General features: G+C 39.4%; 1 protein-coding gene across 1 annotated transcript; it reads left to right on the top strand.

The window, feature by feature from the left end:
- The first annotated feature begins 5,019 nt into the window (after positions 1-5,019).
- FAM111A (family with sequence similarity 111 member A) lies at positions 5,020-15,476 on the top strand. The gene is given in 5 exon segments (XM_025358376.1): positions 5,020-5,137; positions 6,027-6,056; positions 9,150-9,399; positions 12,190-13,054; positions 13,057-15,476. Coding segments are annotated over 3 exon segments (1,830 nt in total). The 5' UTR covers positions 5,020-5,137; positions 6,027-6,056; positions 9,150-9,318; the 3' UTR covers positions 13,941-15,476.
- The last annotated feature ends 695 nt before the right edge of the window (positions 15,477-16,171 follow it).

The following is a 16,171-nucleotide window of genomic DNA, read 5'->3' as shown; positions in this document are numbered from 1 at the left end:
CCTTTTTGCAGTTAGATATGAGAGGCAGTCATCATTCAATAGAATAAGTTTGGCTTCTAGTTTCAGATGGGAGTACAAACGCTCATAAGGATGTTTCTGCACAATTATTTGCTAAAGCTTGTTGTGAAATGGTGAAGATAACCTCACCTTCCCCACAGGGTTACTGAGAGTATTAAATGAAACAGACACATGTAAATGCCAAACTCAGAGAGGAACTCAAAGCAGTACGGCAGCAGAGGTCATTTCCCTCTACACACTACCTGCTCCTTCCCTGGGCAGACATAAGTGTTAGCCAGGCCAGTGAAAGCAGTCAAGCAGCCAAGTTGGACTTTGCCAAGGTATCCCACACCACCACCACCCCTTTTAAAAGTTACTACAAAAGTAATGATAAGAAAGTTTTATATATAATAACTATGGCATTTTTACCTTGATCACGCATCTTGATTTATCAAACAGGTATTGATTTTCAGTGCTTTCAATGATTAAGAATAAGTTAGGGCAACAAAAAAGGAAATCTGTGTAGAATATGATGAACCTGGAATTTTTGGTTTCATACATATGCGTGTGTATATATATGTATATGTATACATATATGTATACATATATACACACACATATATACAGAGCAGTAATGGCTTTTAAAATAAATTCAAATAATAATAGAAAACAAAACATCTTCATGCGTGATGTAATATTTTTCCTACAAGAAGGCCTTGCTTTAAAAATGTGCATAAGGTTATGCTTTTACATATTTTATATAATTTCTTAAAGGTACATTATCAAATTAATATTTTCCAGCCAGGGTATCATATTTAAGGGTGATAGCAAATACTCCAAACACACCAGCTGTCACAAAATTATTAGGCCTACGTCTATTATTATCTGTTTCTTGTAATAAAATTAATCATAAATGATATGAATTATTGATTAAAATTAGTGTTTATAGACTATAAACCTATGAAAAGTCACAAGAGCATTATTTTTACATATTTTTCAAGAATTCAGATAACAGTGTAACCTTTGATTATAACAGAATTCATTTCTAGCAGAATTACAAATGCAGCAATTATAAATATAAATGATACTCCGTTAAGTCCATTCTGCTTTTAACTGTGCAACTATTTACAGCAAGAGGCAGGAATAAAAAGGTGTGTATAGGTGTGGAAGAAAAATCACCCCATGCTGTTTTTGACCTCACATTGTAAAAAGTAATTTCTTACTATCAAAAAAGGCGTTTTCCCAAATAAAAGCAAACAAACAAGGAAACAAAAATACAGGAAAAAAAAAAAACAAACCAGAAACAAAAACAAAAACAAAAAACTACTAACTGACTGTGACTTAAGTGTGAAAGAAAAAAACCCTTTGCAGCTAATGTTGGAAGAAGTGTGTCCCCTGTAGATTTAGTCTAAGAATTAAGAAATTGGCTGGGTGCGGTGGTTCATGCCTGTAATCCTAGCACTTTGGGAGGCCAAGGTGGGTGGGCTGCCTGAGCTCAGGAGTTCGAGACCAGCCTGGGCAATATGGCGAAATCCTGTAGTCCCAGCTACTCAAGTGGCTGAGGCATGAGAATCACCTGAACCTGAGAGATGGAGGTGAAAGCCAAGATTGTGCCACTTCACTCCAGCCTGGGCGACATAGTGAGACTCTGTCTCCCAAAAAAAAAAAAGAAAGAAAAAATAGCCCGTTTAATGAAGCACTGACAACGAACCCAGGCTATGATTATAGAATAGGAGCACAGTAATTGTAAGAACTCTGGTCCTTAGAAGACGAAAGTTAAATTTAATACATAAGTTTAATGGCCAAAATACCTTTTTAAAACTTGTTTGTAGACTTTAGAATGTGAATTTTATTTGGTTTAGATCTTACTAAGCTATATTTTGTAACTGAAATTAATACTTCATGTTTGCCGGAAATTAGTACAAAAAACAATAGCCAAAGTTTGCTACAGAGAAATAAATGTCAATATTAGACTTGTTTTTGAAAATGTAGGGAACTGTAATTAGTAATATACGTTAAGAAAATGACAAAGATGTCGGATAATGAAGAAAAAATGTGACAATAATCTTTTATCCAAAAAAAGTTATGTTCCTATTGCCTAAAGCCAAAATGTATTTCATTGCAAATATATATAAAGTTTACGAATTGTTATTTTATGCCCTTTCCGCAGTAAGCCAACACATAACTTATCATGCCATAAACGTTTCTAAAAGAAATATGATTAAAATTATACAAAATGACAAAAATTTCAGAAAGAATGTTGATAAATATCTTGGTACATAGTAGGTTTAGTTGCACAGATATTAGGTAGAGGAACATGTTTTATATCTTCTATAATAATAACTTTTTATTATTTCCTTGTGCACTAATATTTTAATATATCAAAATCATTTGAATAACCTTTCTAGTAAATCTCAACTTCGTAGATTGAAAACTTTTAAAAAATCTTTACTTTTAAGTTTAGGGGTACATGTGCAGGTCTGTTATATAGGTAAACTCATGTCATGGGGGTTTGATGTACAGATTATTTCACCACCAAGGTATGAAGCCTAGTACCCGTTAGTTATTTTTCCTGATCCTCTCCCTCCTCCCATCCTCCACCCTCCCATAGGCCCCAGCGTCTGTTGTTCCCCTCTGTGTGTCCATGTGTTCTCATCATTTAGCTCCCACTTATAAGTGATACTATGCAGTCTTTGATTTCTGTTCCTGCATTAGTTTGCCAAGAATAATGGCCTCTAGCTCCATCCATGTCCCTGTATAGGACATGATCTTGTTATTTGTTATGGCTGTGTAGTATTCAATGGTATACTGAGTTTTCTTTATCCAGTCTACCATTGACAGGCATTTAGGTTGATTCTTTGCTATCGTGAACAGTGCTGCAAGGAACATATGTGTTCATGTGTTGAAAGAATTATTTATATTCCTTTGGGTGCATACCCAGTCATGGGATTGCTGGGTTGAATGGTAGTTCTCTTTTTAAATCTTTGAGGAATTGCCACACTGTTTTCCACAATGGTTGAACTAATTTACACTCTCACCTAGTATATAACCCTTCCTTTTGGAAACAAATTTTATCAGTATATTCAATTGTTAACACCCTTGTTTTAGAATATTTTAAGCCTATTTTCCTTTAATCACCATTTGCTTACACATTGAAATGTAAAACAGGCAAAAGAGAAAGAAGGAAGAAAGGAAGGAAGGAGGGAGGGAGAAAATTGAGAGAGAAACAAAGAGAAAAGAAAAAAGAAGAAAGAAGGAAGGAAGGGAGAGAAAGAGAAAGAAAGAAAGAAAGAAAGAAAGAAAGAAAGAAAGAAAGAAAGAAAGAAAGAAAGAAAGAAAGAAAAAGAAAGAGAAGAAGGATGGAAGGAAGGAAGAATAAAAGAAAAAAGAGAAAGAGAAAGAAGGAAGGAATGAAAGAAGGAAAGAAAGAAAGAACGAAAATTGTCTCCAGAGTAGAACTCTTGGCTGCCACTGTTTGGATGCTGGGTACTAGCTGTGATTACCCTTTCTGAATGTAGGAATGCACAGATTCCAAAAGTGAGTATCACAGAAAAAGTCAGCATTCAAATGTTTTAAGTTTACTCTATCCAAACCCCAAAGAACCCACAGGAGATGAAGCAGTAATTTTAGCTTCCCTTGGTGTATTGTGCATGCATTTAACGCCAGTTCCTTCCTCCAAATTCCCACGCGTTTTGTAGTTACCAACACACCACTCAACCCTATCTGTTTATATACATCATATAGTCCTCTGTCGATTGCATAAAAGTCGTCCCCTTTGTGACTGTAGTCGCCTTCTCCAAAACACATCTACTCAGAATGCAGGTTCTTAAACAGCACGCTGCCTTGAAAACCCTCTCCAATCTTCTTTGATCATCAGCTTTCAGATGCATATTCCTAGAGCCCATATCATCTTCTTCATCACTATCATAAACGTCTCCACATATTGATGAACGTTTAGAGAATCGATTTATGACAAGGACGTTTACTCTTCCTGCATCCGCGGCTTCTTAGTGATTTTGTCCGAGTGTCCAGGCCTATCCCATCTGCTGGGGATGCCGCCCCCTGGGAAACCTGAATGTCCCCACTTACCCAACTAGCCTCAGCGCCTCCTGTGGGCTGCAGCAGATGGCGCGCTGCAGACCCCAGCCTGGTGCCTCCGCGCCTCCTCCCCAGCCATGATGTACAGGCGAGGACAGGCACATTCTTGCGCGCCGACTTCCACCTCCGCTTCCCGCGCGCGCGAGACTCAAGCTGCTACAGTGGCTCTGCCGCCAAAGTCCCAGCTCCTCCCACATCTGAGTTTTCATTTCCTGCTCCCTCTGCAGCCCCGCCCAGGCCAACCTACCCGCGACTAGGACGCGTTCGCTTTCGTTCACGCTTTCCAATACTCGGGACTGGGGAAACCCGGAGAATAGAAGGAGGCAAGGACCGCCGTGGGCAGCGAGGTCAGTGAGACAGGGTCCTGCTTGCGGCGTCAAGGAGGGGCGCTGTGGATGCGTAGGATGGGCGCGCTCCCTCGGCCTTGCCTTTCCAACCACTCTTTTTTTGCATGCCACCAGGTATCCCCACCGCAGCCAATCGGCTTCTGAAGTAGGTGAGTTGCTGTCTAAAGAGAAAGACAAACTCCAGTATCTTTCAGTCCATCGGCCAGACAAGCCATTCCCCAGGTGAGTTGTTTTTTGTTGTACTCGTGGAAAAGAAAAGTTCAAGGGAAGAGAACAGGCTCAAGTCTGCTTCTCACGCTGGCTCTGGGGATTAGGAAGTTCAGAAAGTTTTGTTTCAGACTGGCAGTGCTGGCTGATATAAACACAGCGTCAAGTACTGCACGCTGCAGCTACCTGAGGCCCCCGAACGGCCAGTCTCCCCGCTTTTCCAGTGGTCCATAGAAGCAAAAGAAAGGAGAGACAGAAGAGGGGAGAGGTGCGTGGGAGGTTTAGGCGGAAGAGGCACGGCTGATTTAAAAGTGAAAGAAAGTAACCAACTGGTTCGCAGACAACCTTAAAAGGCTGGCGATTCAAACCCCTAGCCCCACCTGCTCCGTTTCCCGCCGAGCTGGAGCTCTGGAGTCTTTGCTTCCTCAAATGCGAGCGGGACGTGCACTGAGCGCTGGATTCCAGGCCCAGTGCTGGCGAGGCGCGCAGTGAGAGAGCACATAGAGCGCTGGGGTGCTCCACGGGGTACGGCGCGGCCGCAGCGGGCTCGAGTCCCGACTGGGAGGGGAGGGAGCTGGGTGCCCGGAAGTCAGGGACTGACAGCGCCACCCATCTGGGGAGTCGGGAGGACACAAGTTTTATTTTGGTGGTGCTGTAAGTCCCCTTGTTTGCGGGGTCGGGGGGAGGGAGCGGGGCGGCGTGGTAAGATTGGAAGAGGCTTAGAGTTGGCCTCGACTCCTGCCCTTGCCCCTGGAAAGGCAGAAAGTGGGGGTTGGGGTGGGGAGAAGCAGGAAGAGAGGGAGAGTGAAGGAGGGGAGGAGAGGGAGGGAGGCAGAGAGGGGGAAGAAGAGAGGGAAGGAAGGAGAGATTGAGAGAGAAATTCCTAAGGGGAGCTGTCAGGTGGGCTGGACATGGGCCCCAGGCCGCACTGCTTTATCCCTTTGCTGTAGGAAGCCAAGCAAGTCATTTAGGTAAGTAGAACCCTGACCTCAAGTATAAAACAAGGGTTGGTATAGGATAGCTAAGAGTTCTTTATATTTTGATATAATCTGATTCATCCTGGATACTGGAAACAATGTAGGAAAGAGAGGATATTGGAGTGTTTTCTTAACCTCTTGCCCCTTTCCACTGTGATTGCTCATGTACATGCAAAATTCATGTTTCTTTCTGCCCATTTTATTTTCTTTTTAGTCTGTGTCTATTAATCACTCCTAAAGCAGCTGGATCCTCTCTCAGACTTCATAAGATGAGACTTCATAAACAGACACAGTGAATCCCTAGATTTTCTTAATAGTTGGGCAACAAGTTCTTGCATTTAAGGATGTTGCAACATAGACCAGTTCCGCAATTATATATTTTCTATTTTTGTTTTCCTAGGTTCTCTGCTGTTTAAAAAGTACCCCTGTAGTGAGTGTATTGATATTGATAACATTTACATCACCTTTTTATTGATTATTTACTGGGCAACCTATTACAGGCAGCGTTTTAAAGGCTTTGCATGCTCTCTCTTTATATACATATACACACACACATACTATGTATAGATAGATTGCATATATATATGTGTGTATATATATAGTGTGTATGTGAGAGAGAGAGAGAGATGGCATCTTGCTCTGTTGGTCAGGCTGGAGGGCAGTGGTATGATCTCAGCCCACTGAAACCTCTGCCGCCCAGGTACAAGCCATTCTCCTGCCTCAGCCTCCCAAGTAGCTGGGATTACAGGCACCCACCACCATGCCCAGCTAGTTTTAAATTCTTAGTGGAGACAGGTTTTCACCAGGTTGGCCAACCTGGTCTCAAACTCCTGACCTCAAGTGATTCATCAGCCTTGGCCTCCCAAAGTGCTGGGATTATAGGCATGAGCTACCGTGCCCAGACCACAGTGTATTTCTTAATCTTCATAACAAGGTTGATTCCCATCTTAGGGTGAGGAAAATGAAGGAAGAATAGTTAATTAATATGCCCAAGGTCATGCAGCTAGGAAGTGGCTACCTGATATTTGAACTCAGACGGTCTTATAAGGTCTAACATTATTTTAGCACTTCCATATTCATTATCTCATTTAGAATCATTGCCTCTTTTTACAAACAAGAAATTGAGGCACAGAAAGGCTAAATGAATTTCCTTAGTCATTGATTGACAGTAAACTAGAAAGCCAGGACTCTTGCTCCATAGTGGAATGGTTACGAGAGTAAACGTAGCCTTTAGATAACTTCCATTTGACAAGAAATACAGGGGCTAGATGAACAATGACATGAGGAAGCAACCCAGGAGGTGAACATTCTCTAGAGATAATTTCTCTGTTCTCTTCAACAAATCAATGCTTTTTCTAGAACAAAAGAGCTGTATAAGACATATAAAGGAAATTGTGTACTTCAGTTAGATCCTAGTATGAATAAATCAGCATTGTGATTATATAAGAAAAAGTACGTAATTTTTAGAGATGGGAAGTGACCATTAGCGTTTAAATGTCATGATGTTTCTAGCTGTAACATAAATCATCTAGTAAAATAAAAGGATGGTGTAAGGGTAGCCAAACCCAAGTTCAGCAACTCACACCTCAAAGCCAAACATCAGAGATGAGAGTTGGTGGGAGGAAAAGCAGGTTCCATCAGAGAGCCAGCAAACTGAAAAGTTGGCAGACTAGCATCCCAAAGTACCCTCTTAAGTGAGTGCAAGTTTCAGGCTCTTTATGTTAAGGGCATGGGGAAGAGAAGGGATTTACAATCAAGAAGTGACCATTGACTGCAGACATCTGAGCACCGTCAGGGGTCCAAGAAGGTTGGGAATGTCTTTGTCCTGATGTTCCAGTGAGCCCAAGCATTCATTTGTTGAAGAGAACAGATAAGTTGTCTCTATAGCATGTTGATTTCCTGAGCTGCTTCTACATGTTGTTGTTTATGTTCTAGCCCCTGTATTTCTTGTCAAATGGAAGTTATCTAAAGATTATATTTATTCTCCACATCACAACCCTCCCATAAATTTTTAACGATGTGTAGTTGTTTACATACTTTCCCTTTAATCCCAGAGTTAGTTTTTAAAACTACATGTTTTTGCATATTATCTCACTGCTCTAAAATTAACCTCCCCTCCATGCATGAATGGGTAAAGGCCCCGTGAACAAAAATAGAGTTAGTTATGTTAGTTCTTTTACTGTTTCACTGTTATATAAGTTGGCAAAAATGAACAATTGTTAACTATGTGATAGGTATGTACAGGTTCATTATACCATTCTCTCATTTTTTTCTCTAATAAATTTTTCATAATAAAAAGTCTTGAAAGTATATTCTCTGAGTTGTATGACCTTGAGTAGAAGTTTAAGCTCCCTGGGTGTTCCAGCTCTTTGCCAGTAAAATGAGATGATAGTACCTATCTCATAGGGTTGTAAGAATTACATGAGGTAGTTGATGAAAAGCATTTAGAAAAGGGCATAGTACACTGTATGCCTATTCCATTTGTTTATTGAATGTACCTTTAGAAATGTATCTTTTTCAAGGGCCTGACATGTCTCAGACATAGTTTTTAGATATTGAGGTACTAAGGACAGACACGGCTGCTGCCCTGAATGGTATTTGTTTTTCTAGCGGTATTTATTACTATTGAAGATGTCACTATTTTATTTAAAGTTTGTTCATCCTCTTCTAGGGAGACATCAGAGGAGAGATAGAAGGAAAAATACCTCTTTAAACAAAAAATCTAAAGCAGCAACCTAAGGTTTCTGACTATCATACCTGGCACACTTTCCAGATTTCTTTCTTTTTTTTTTTTTTTTTTTTTTTGAGACGGAGTCTCGCTCTGTCGTCCAGGCTGGAGTGCAGTGGCGCGATCTCCACTCACTGCAAGCTCCGCCTCCCAGGTTCAAGCCATTCTCCTGCCTCAGCCTCCAGTGTAGCTGGGACTACAGGCGCCCGCCACTGCACCTGGCTAATTTTTGTACTTTTTTTTTAGTAGAGACGGGGTTTCACCATGTTAGCCAGGATGGTCTCAATCTCCTGACCTCGTGATCCACCTGTCTCAGCCTCCCAAAGTGCTGGGATTACAGGCGTGAGCCACCGCACCCGGCCCCAGATTTCTTTTTAAAATCTCATTCCAAGTTTCTTTCATCAGCTCTTTCCTCACCACTTCCCTGTAATTTTATCTTCCCTTGCCGTCTTCATCTTAAATGGAGACCAGATTTTAACATCAATGTAAGTAGAACACCTTTTTGACATTTCCAACTGAAAATTATTATATTATTTATACCTGCATTTGAATTCCATCTCTGCCACATAGCTCTGGCCTTGGGCAGCTCATCTACCTTCTCTAAGCTATACTTTCCTCAGCAAAGTGTAAATATACCTAATTTGCATAGTATCTATAGGAATTTGCAACTAGAGATAATTTTCATAAAGTGTTTAATATAATTTTCATGAAGTGCCTGACACGCAGTATTCTGGAAAAGGGAGCTTTTATTGTTGAGGTGATTATAGTTGGTGAATAAACTATCTATTTGCTAAGGTACCATCTCCAGGGAGAGCAAGGCTGGAGCTCAAGGGGAAAGATGGGACATAGGACACCAGCTAATCTTTTCCTCTGTACAATTAATGACAGCTTTGAAGATACTGCTGTAACTTGAAAATTTGAAATTAGTATTTCAGCTGAACCATCCATTCATCTTCAAGCCATCATGAGCTGTAAGAAGCAGAGGTCACAGAAGCACTCAGTCAATGAAAAATGTAATATGAAAATCGATCACTATTTTTCTCCGGTATGTCTGTAAATTCTACTTATGTAATCTAGTCATCCCTTGGTATCCATGTGGGATTTGTTCCAGGATCTCCCTTGGATACCAAAATCCATGAATGTTCAAATTATTCACATAACATGGCATAGTATTGGCATATAATGTATCATATCCTCCTGTATACTTTAAATCATCTCTGGATTATTTATATTACCTAATAAGAGGTAAATGCTATGTAAAATGTTGATATACTATATTGCTTAGGGAATAATGACAAGAAAAAAAGTCATGCATGTTTAGTTCAGGCACACTAGTTTTTATTCCCAAAATATTTTCAATCTGCAGTTGGTTGAACCCATAGATACAGAACCCACGGATACTAAAGCCTGTTTACCAATATTAGACTTACCTATCCTTGGCATTGGGTTTTATAGTTCTTCTTGCCAAGAAATTACCTTGAGTGTTGGAAATATTAAATAACTAAAATTGTCCTTACTTATTTTATCCTTTCTATTTTGGGGGTAGCATGGGGAAGGGAGTTGTAATACAAATCTTGGCTATATCAAAGCAGTCTTTAATGAAAAACTATTTTAATATTTCTTGAATAACAACAAAAACTTCAATACAGTATGTTACAGTAAACTATGTAATAAACCAAAATTAATGCAATTTCATAGCATGAAAACGTATACCATTCCAAATGTGGCTGATCTATTCAATCGTAATTATAACCCACGTTTGAATACAGTTTATAAAACAATTTTTTGATATATTTGTTCTTACCATAACCTTGTTAGGAAGTCAGGAAGGATTCTGACAAATCTTCAATTTGTTTATTGGAGAAGAGGGAGCAAGTGAGTTGTTGCTTAAGACAGGAATGAAGTGAAGACTTGGAGTTAAGTTTAATGACATGTAATTGGGCCTTTTTCTACTGATTGGGCTCTGTTATCATATCAAACAATTGTATCTTTCCCTGAGTCTAAAATGCTCCTTGAATTTATCAAGAAAAATGTTGAAGAATGATAAACATTTGAGTATGCAGCTTACAATTTCTCAACTTGTTTTGTTTTGTCCTGGTTCTGGAAAACTAGAATATCCAAGTATCTAAAAAGTCTAAGGCAAACTTAGTTATGTTTTTCTCTATCCTATTCCATGACAGAGCTAATTACTATATCCTATTCCTCTTCCCCTTTCAGAGGTGTCTATGTCTACCCAAGAGTCACTTTAATAAATAGGAAATTTATCATAGTACTCCAATAGGGTGTATGAAAAGATGTTTCTGATAGCCTTAGGCTGAAGGGATGCTCTTTGAGAGTTCATATGTGTGCCCAAGGAAATCTGTATTACCTTAAGTCCCTTTTATTTATTTATTTTTGATCTGGAATATTAGTATAAAGAAGAGAAACAAATGTTAACATGTGCTAGTCATTGTGCTAGGCATTGTCATACAATGATGCTACACTTAATCTTTACAATATTCCTGGCATTGTTATTCCCAGTAGCAGTAAGGGCCATTGCTGGCATATGGACCCATATCTGCTGGTACCCATGCCATGATGAATATGACTTGGGAAAAATGTGTTTTTTAGACATAAGAAACAGACACTCTAATTTTTCATCGAGTTTCTACTATTTGATTAATCCTCTTTATTTAATTCCACTCCCCACCTTCACCCCTGTTTCTTAAGATAATGCCCTACAAAAATGACAATCATAAATGCAAAGTTTACCAAAAAGAATATATACACTAGTCCAATGGAAAAAATAATTGGATTAGGAATTGCAATTTTGATACTCTATTTATTGGTTATCATGTGACCCTAGAAAAGACGTCTACAAGAAAAACTTTCAGTGCCTTAGTTTCTCCATCAAAAGGACAGATAAGTCATGTTTGTTCCTCCTTATTTTATAAAATTTGGGGATTAGTTGATGTAATAGAGAAAATAATTTGAGTTCTTTTCATGCTATATGCTGGGTGAATCAAAGTATTTATGTCACAAATAACTATATTATAACCAAATGATTAGTTAAATAATGATGATTTTGTTTAATATGTCATGCTTATAATAAATTGTAGTAGCCTATTGCTGAATTCAGTATTTCAAGAACAATTTTTTTGCTGTAATTTATCATTGTCCTCAGGAAATATAAAAATTATACAGCTGAAGATAATAAACAAGTCCTGAAATAAAACTATTTCAAATACTAGTGGACTTTATTTGGGGGGGGGGTTGATGGAGCAACTCTTGTTGCCCAGGCTAGAGCGCAATGGCTCAATCTTGGCTCAGTGCAACCTGCACCTCCCAGGTTCAAGCAATTCTTCAGCCTCAGCCTCCCGAGTATCTGAGACTACAGGCGCATGCCACCATACCCGGCTAATTTCTGTATTTTTAGTGGAGACGGGATTTCACCATGTTGGTCAGGCTGGTCTCGAACTCCTGACCTCAGGTGATCCACCTGCCTTGGCCTGCCAAAATGCTGGAATTGCAGACGTGAGCCACCATGCCCGGCCGCTAGTGAGCTTTTAAGAATCTCTGTTTTAGAGGCACCTGGGAAAAAAATTTGTTTCTTCCCTCATATTTTTCAGAAAAATACACTAGTGTAGTAGTATCGAGAGTTCATCTGACAGATGTTATAGGAAGCTAAGCTTTCATTTTGGATCCCATGTCAAGCAGTGATTTAATTCTATTCACTGGCCCTTTTAGATTAGTTCCAAGTTTCTCATAGGAATTTTGTGAATTGCATACCTGAAAAGAGAAACAAAAGACGAGGGTTGCATTCAGAGTTTTAAAGTATCTTAACATTTATTTTTAGGTCTCTAAAAAGCAACAGAATAATTCCAGTACTTCTCAAATGAGGATGGAGTCTAGAAGAGGCCCAAGAGACGTAACTAATACCCAGGCTCAAGAATTCCATTCACTTAAGAAAAATCCAGAAGACCAGACTATGCCCAAAAATAGGATAATACTTGTTACCTTGGATGTAAACTACAGGAAAAACCAAAATATGAAACATGAGCTCACACATAGTGAGAATGGTAGCTTATATATGGCTGTCAACACTCTCCAGGCTCTCAGAAAAGAGATAGAAACTCACCAAGGCCAAGAAATGCTTGTGCGTGGCACAGAAGGAATCCAAGGGTACATAAACCTGGGAATGCCCCTCAGTTGTTTCCCTGAAAGCTGCCATGTGGTCATTACGTTTTCCCAAAGTAAAAATAAGCAGAAGGAAGATAACCACGTATTTGGCCGGCATGACAAAGCATCGACTGAATGTGTCAAATTTTACATTCATGCAGTTGGAATTGGGAAGTACAAAAGAAGGATTGTTAAATGTGGGAAGCTTCACAAAAAAGGGTGCAAACTCTGTGTTTATGCTTTCAAAGGAGAAACCATCAAGGACGCTCTGTGCAAGGATGGCAGATTTCTTTCCTTTCTGGAGAATGATGATTGGAAACTCATTGAAAACAATGACTCCATTTTAGAAAGCACCCAGCCAGTCGATGAATTAGAAGGCAAACACTTTCAGGTTGAGGTTGAGAAAAGAGTGGTCCCCAGTGCAGCAGCTTCTCGGAATCCTGAATCAGAGAAAAGAAACACCTGTGTGTTGAGAGAACAAATCGTGGCTCAGTACCCCAGTCTGAAAAGAGAAAGTGAAAAAATCAAGGAAAACTTCAAGAAAAAAAAGTAAAAAATGGGGAAACATTATTTAAATTGCATAGAGTAAAGTTTGGGAAAGTAACAAAAAACTCTTCTTCGATTAAAGTAGTGAAACTTCTTGCACATCGCAGTGACTCAGTTGGGTACTTATTCTGGGACAGTGCAACTACGGGTTGCGCCACCTGCTTTGTTTTTAAAGGATTGTTCATTTTAACTTGTCGGCATGTAATAGATTACATTGTGGGAGATGGAATAGAGCCAAGTAAGTGGGCAGCCATAATTGGTCAATGTGTAAGGGTGACATTTGGTTATGAAGAGCCAGAAGGAAAGGAAACAAACTACTTTTTCATTGAACCTTGGTTTGAGATACATAATGAAGAGCTTGACTATGCTGTCCTGAAACTGAAGGAAAATGGACAACAAGTACCTATGGAACTATACAATGGAATTACTCCTGTGCCACTTAGTGGGTTGATACATATTATTGGCCATCCATATGGAGACAAAAAGCATATTGATGCTTGTGCTGTGATCCCCCAGGGTCAGCGAGCAAAGAAATGTCAGGAACATATTCCGTCTAAAGAAGCAGAAAGTCCAGAGTATGTCCATATGTATACTCAAAGCAGTTTCCAGAAAATAGTTCACAATCCTGATGTGATTACCTATGACACTGAGTTTTTCTTCGGGGCTTCCGGCTCCCCTGTGTTTGATTCAAAAGGTTCATTGGTGGCCATGCATGTTGCTGGCTTTACTTATAACTACCAAAATGAGACTCGTAGTATCATTGAGTTTGGCTCTACTATGGAATCCATCCTCCTTGATATTAAGCAAAGATATAAGCCATGGTATGAAGAAGTATTTGTAAGTCAGCAGGATGTAGAAATGATAAGTGGTGAGGACTTGTGAGAATTCAGTCTGTTAGATTTAAGGGAATGACTTAATGGAGTTATTTCATAGGCATTGATAATGGTTCTCGAAATTCCAAAATGGTCATCTTATCAATAATAATAATAATGACCATTTTCTATCTGCCAGGCATTTTTCTAAGCACATGAAGAAATTAGTCCTAAAAACACTCTGAGATGGAGTATAACTTGCCCAGTTTTTTGTTTGTTTATTTGTTTTGTTTTGTTTGAGACTGAGTCTCACTCTGTCGCCTGGGCTGGAGTGCAGTGGTGCAATCTCAGCTCACTGCAACTTCCACCTCCCAGGTTCAAGCGATTCTTATGCCTCAGCCTCTTGAGTAGCTGGGATTACAGGCAAACGCAACCACACCCAGCTAATTTTTTTTTTTTGCATTTTTAGTAGAGACAGTTTCACCATGTTGGTCAGGCTGGTCTCGAACTCCCGACCTCGTGATCTGCCTGCCTCAGCCTTCCAAAGTGCTGGGATTACAGGTGTGAGCCACCACGCCTGGCCAACTTGCCCTATTTTAAAGTCAAGCAATGTGAAGAATAACAAGATTAAATAATAATCAGTTTCATGACACTAAAAGTCTTATAATCATTGGGTTTTTTCATCTTTCATATCTTTGCCTAAATTCATTTGCTACAGTGCAGGAACTAAAACTTGTTCATCTCATGATTCCCTACATCTGACATAAGGAAAATAAGTGCTCAGAAAAATGTGCAGGTCAATCAGTTGCAAAAGTTGGGGCTGCAGTTAATGCTTACGTAAGAGCTAAATGCTTGATTAGAAATGATCTCAAAATCTTTTAGAATTTTCAAAATCCTCATATTACTGAAACTGTCAGAATATATGGGTCCTGAAATTCAGATGATAGTCACTCTTCCCATATTTGTAGGCTATTGAGGCAAGAGATATCGTAAACATCATATTACTTTATTTAGATTTCTACTATTTCGATTATTAATGTTATGTTTTTCTCATTGTTTTACTTCTTCATGGTATTATGAAGACTGTATAGATGATTCAACCAAGCCTGCAAATCTCCCTCATTTGGAATTCCACTGCACCCAATCTGTTTTCCATTACCATTGCAATGCTACTAAAGCCATGCAATATCAAGCACCCTCCCTCTAGGTCCAGGGACTATAACAGAGGTGGGCAGGTAGGATTTTAACGGCTGGTTTCAAGGGGTGGAGTGTAGGAAAACAGCCTGTTTTATTGCAAGAGTGATGTCATCTTGAAGTGTAGCCGGCACGATGACTGCTGTTTGACTCCTGCATACCAAGATATTCTGCAGCAATGTCTTTAAACAATGCTGATAGTGCAGATAACCCCTCATAAAGATGCTTATCTAACCTCCCCAGTGGTCAAGTGTTTCACAAGAAAGTCTGAGATATGACCAGCTACACATGTTTTGCCAAAAATGCTTGCTATATAAAGGGTACTTTTGGGAGGGTGAGTGCCACCATTTAGTGGCTGCTAGAAACATTGCTTCTGTTTGTAAGTTCCTATTAAATGTTTCTTTCTGAGAAACCATATTTGTCAGCCTCTTTGTTTGGCCTCTCAGCTTCCTTGGTCTTTGGGGATAGGTTTGCACAGACCTGCTCACCGTGAAACACCTGGTGACTTTTAATGAAGAATGGTATTAGAAACCAAGATCTAGGCACTAGATATGCTCATCGCTGGTGGGGTGTTGTTTCTTTTAGGCCCCCTTAGCTGACAGGGCAAAGAAATATTTGTGTGTATATTTACCCATATATGTATATGTATACATATGTATATATGCCTTCCTTATCTGTAAATTCCAGCTCCAAACAGTGAGAAGCATGAGATGCCTGCCATCCCTCACACATTCACTTAATTGCTTAATCCAAGTATACATATATAGCAGTGTCAGAATTGTTAACCTCTACCTCAATGGGAAATAATTTTATCAACTAGAATACAGTGCCAACATGCAATTTCCTTGCTTTTAGTCTTACATATTCCATTCATTCCCAAAGTTATTTCAGTCACCCTCTTGTTTCTCACCTCCTTCAGTGACGTTTTATATGCTTATAATACAGTCATACATACATATAATAGTTAGATTTTCTTGTCATAGTTTGAATTCTTTCCTTTGACCCCTTGACCTCCTAAATGATATTTTAATGTGTATCCATTGATTCACTCTGTGCTGTAAAGTTCTATGGGTTTTATCATACAGAATAGTTACATTACCCTAGAAA

Source organism: Theropithecus gelada, chromosome 14 (genome assembly GCF_003255815.1).
Source record: "Theropithecus gelada isolate Dixy chromosome 14, Tgel_1.0, whole genome shotgun sequence".
NCBI lineage: Eukaryota > Metazoa > Chordata > Mammalia > Primates > Cercopithecidae > Theropithecus > Theropithecus gelada.
The sequence above is the reverse complement of the archived record's forward strand: the minus strand, read 5'-3'. Positions and strand labels throughout refer to the sequence as shown.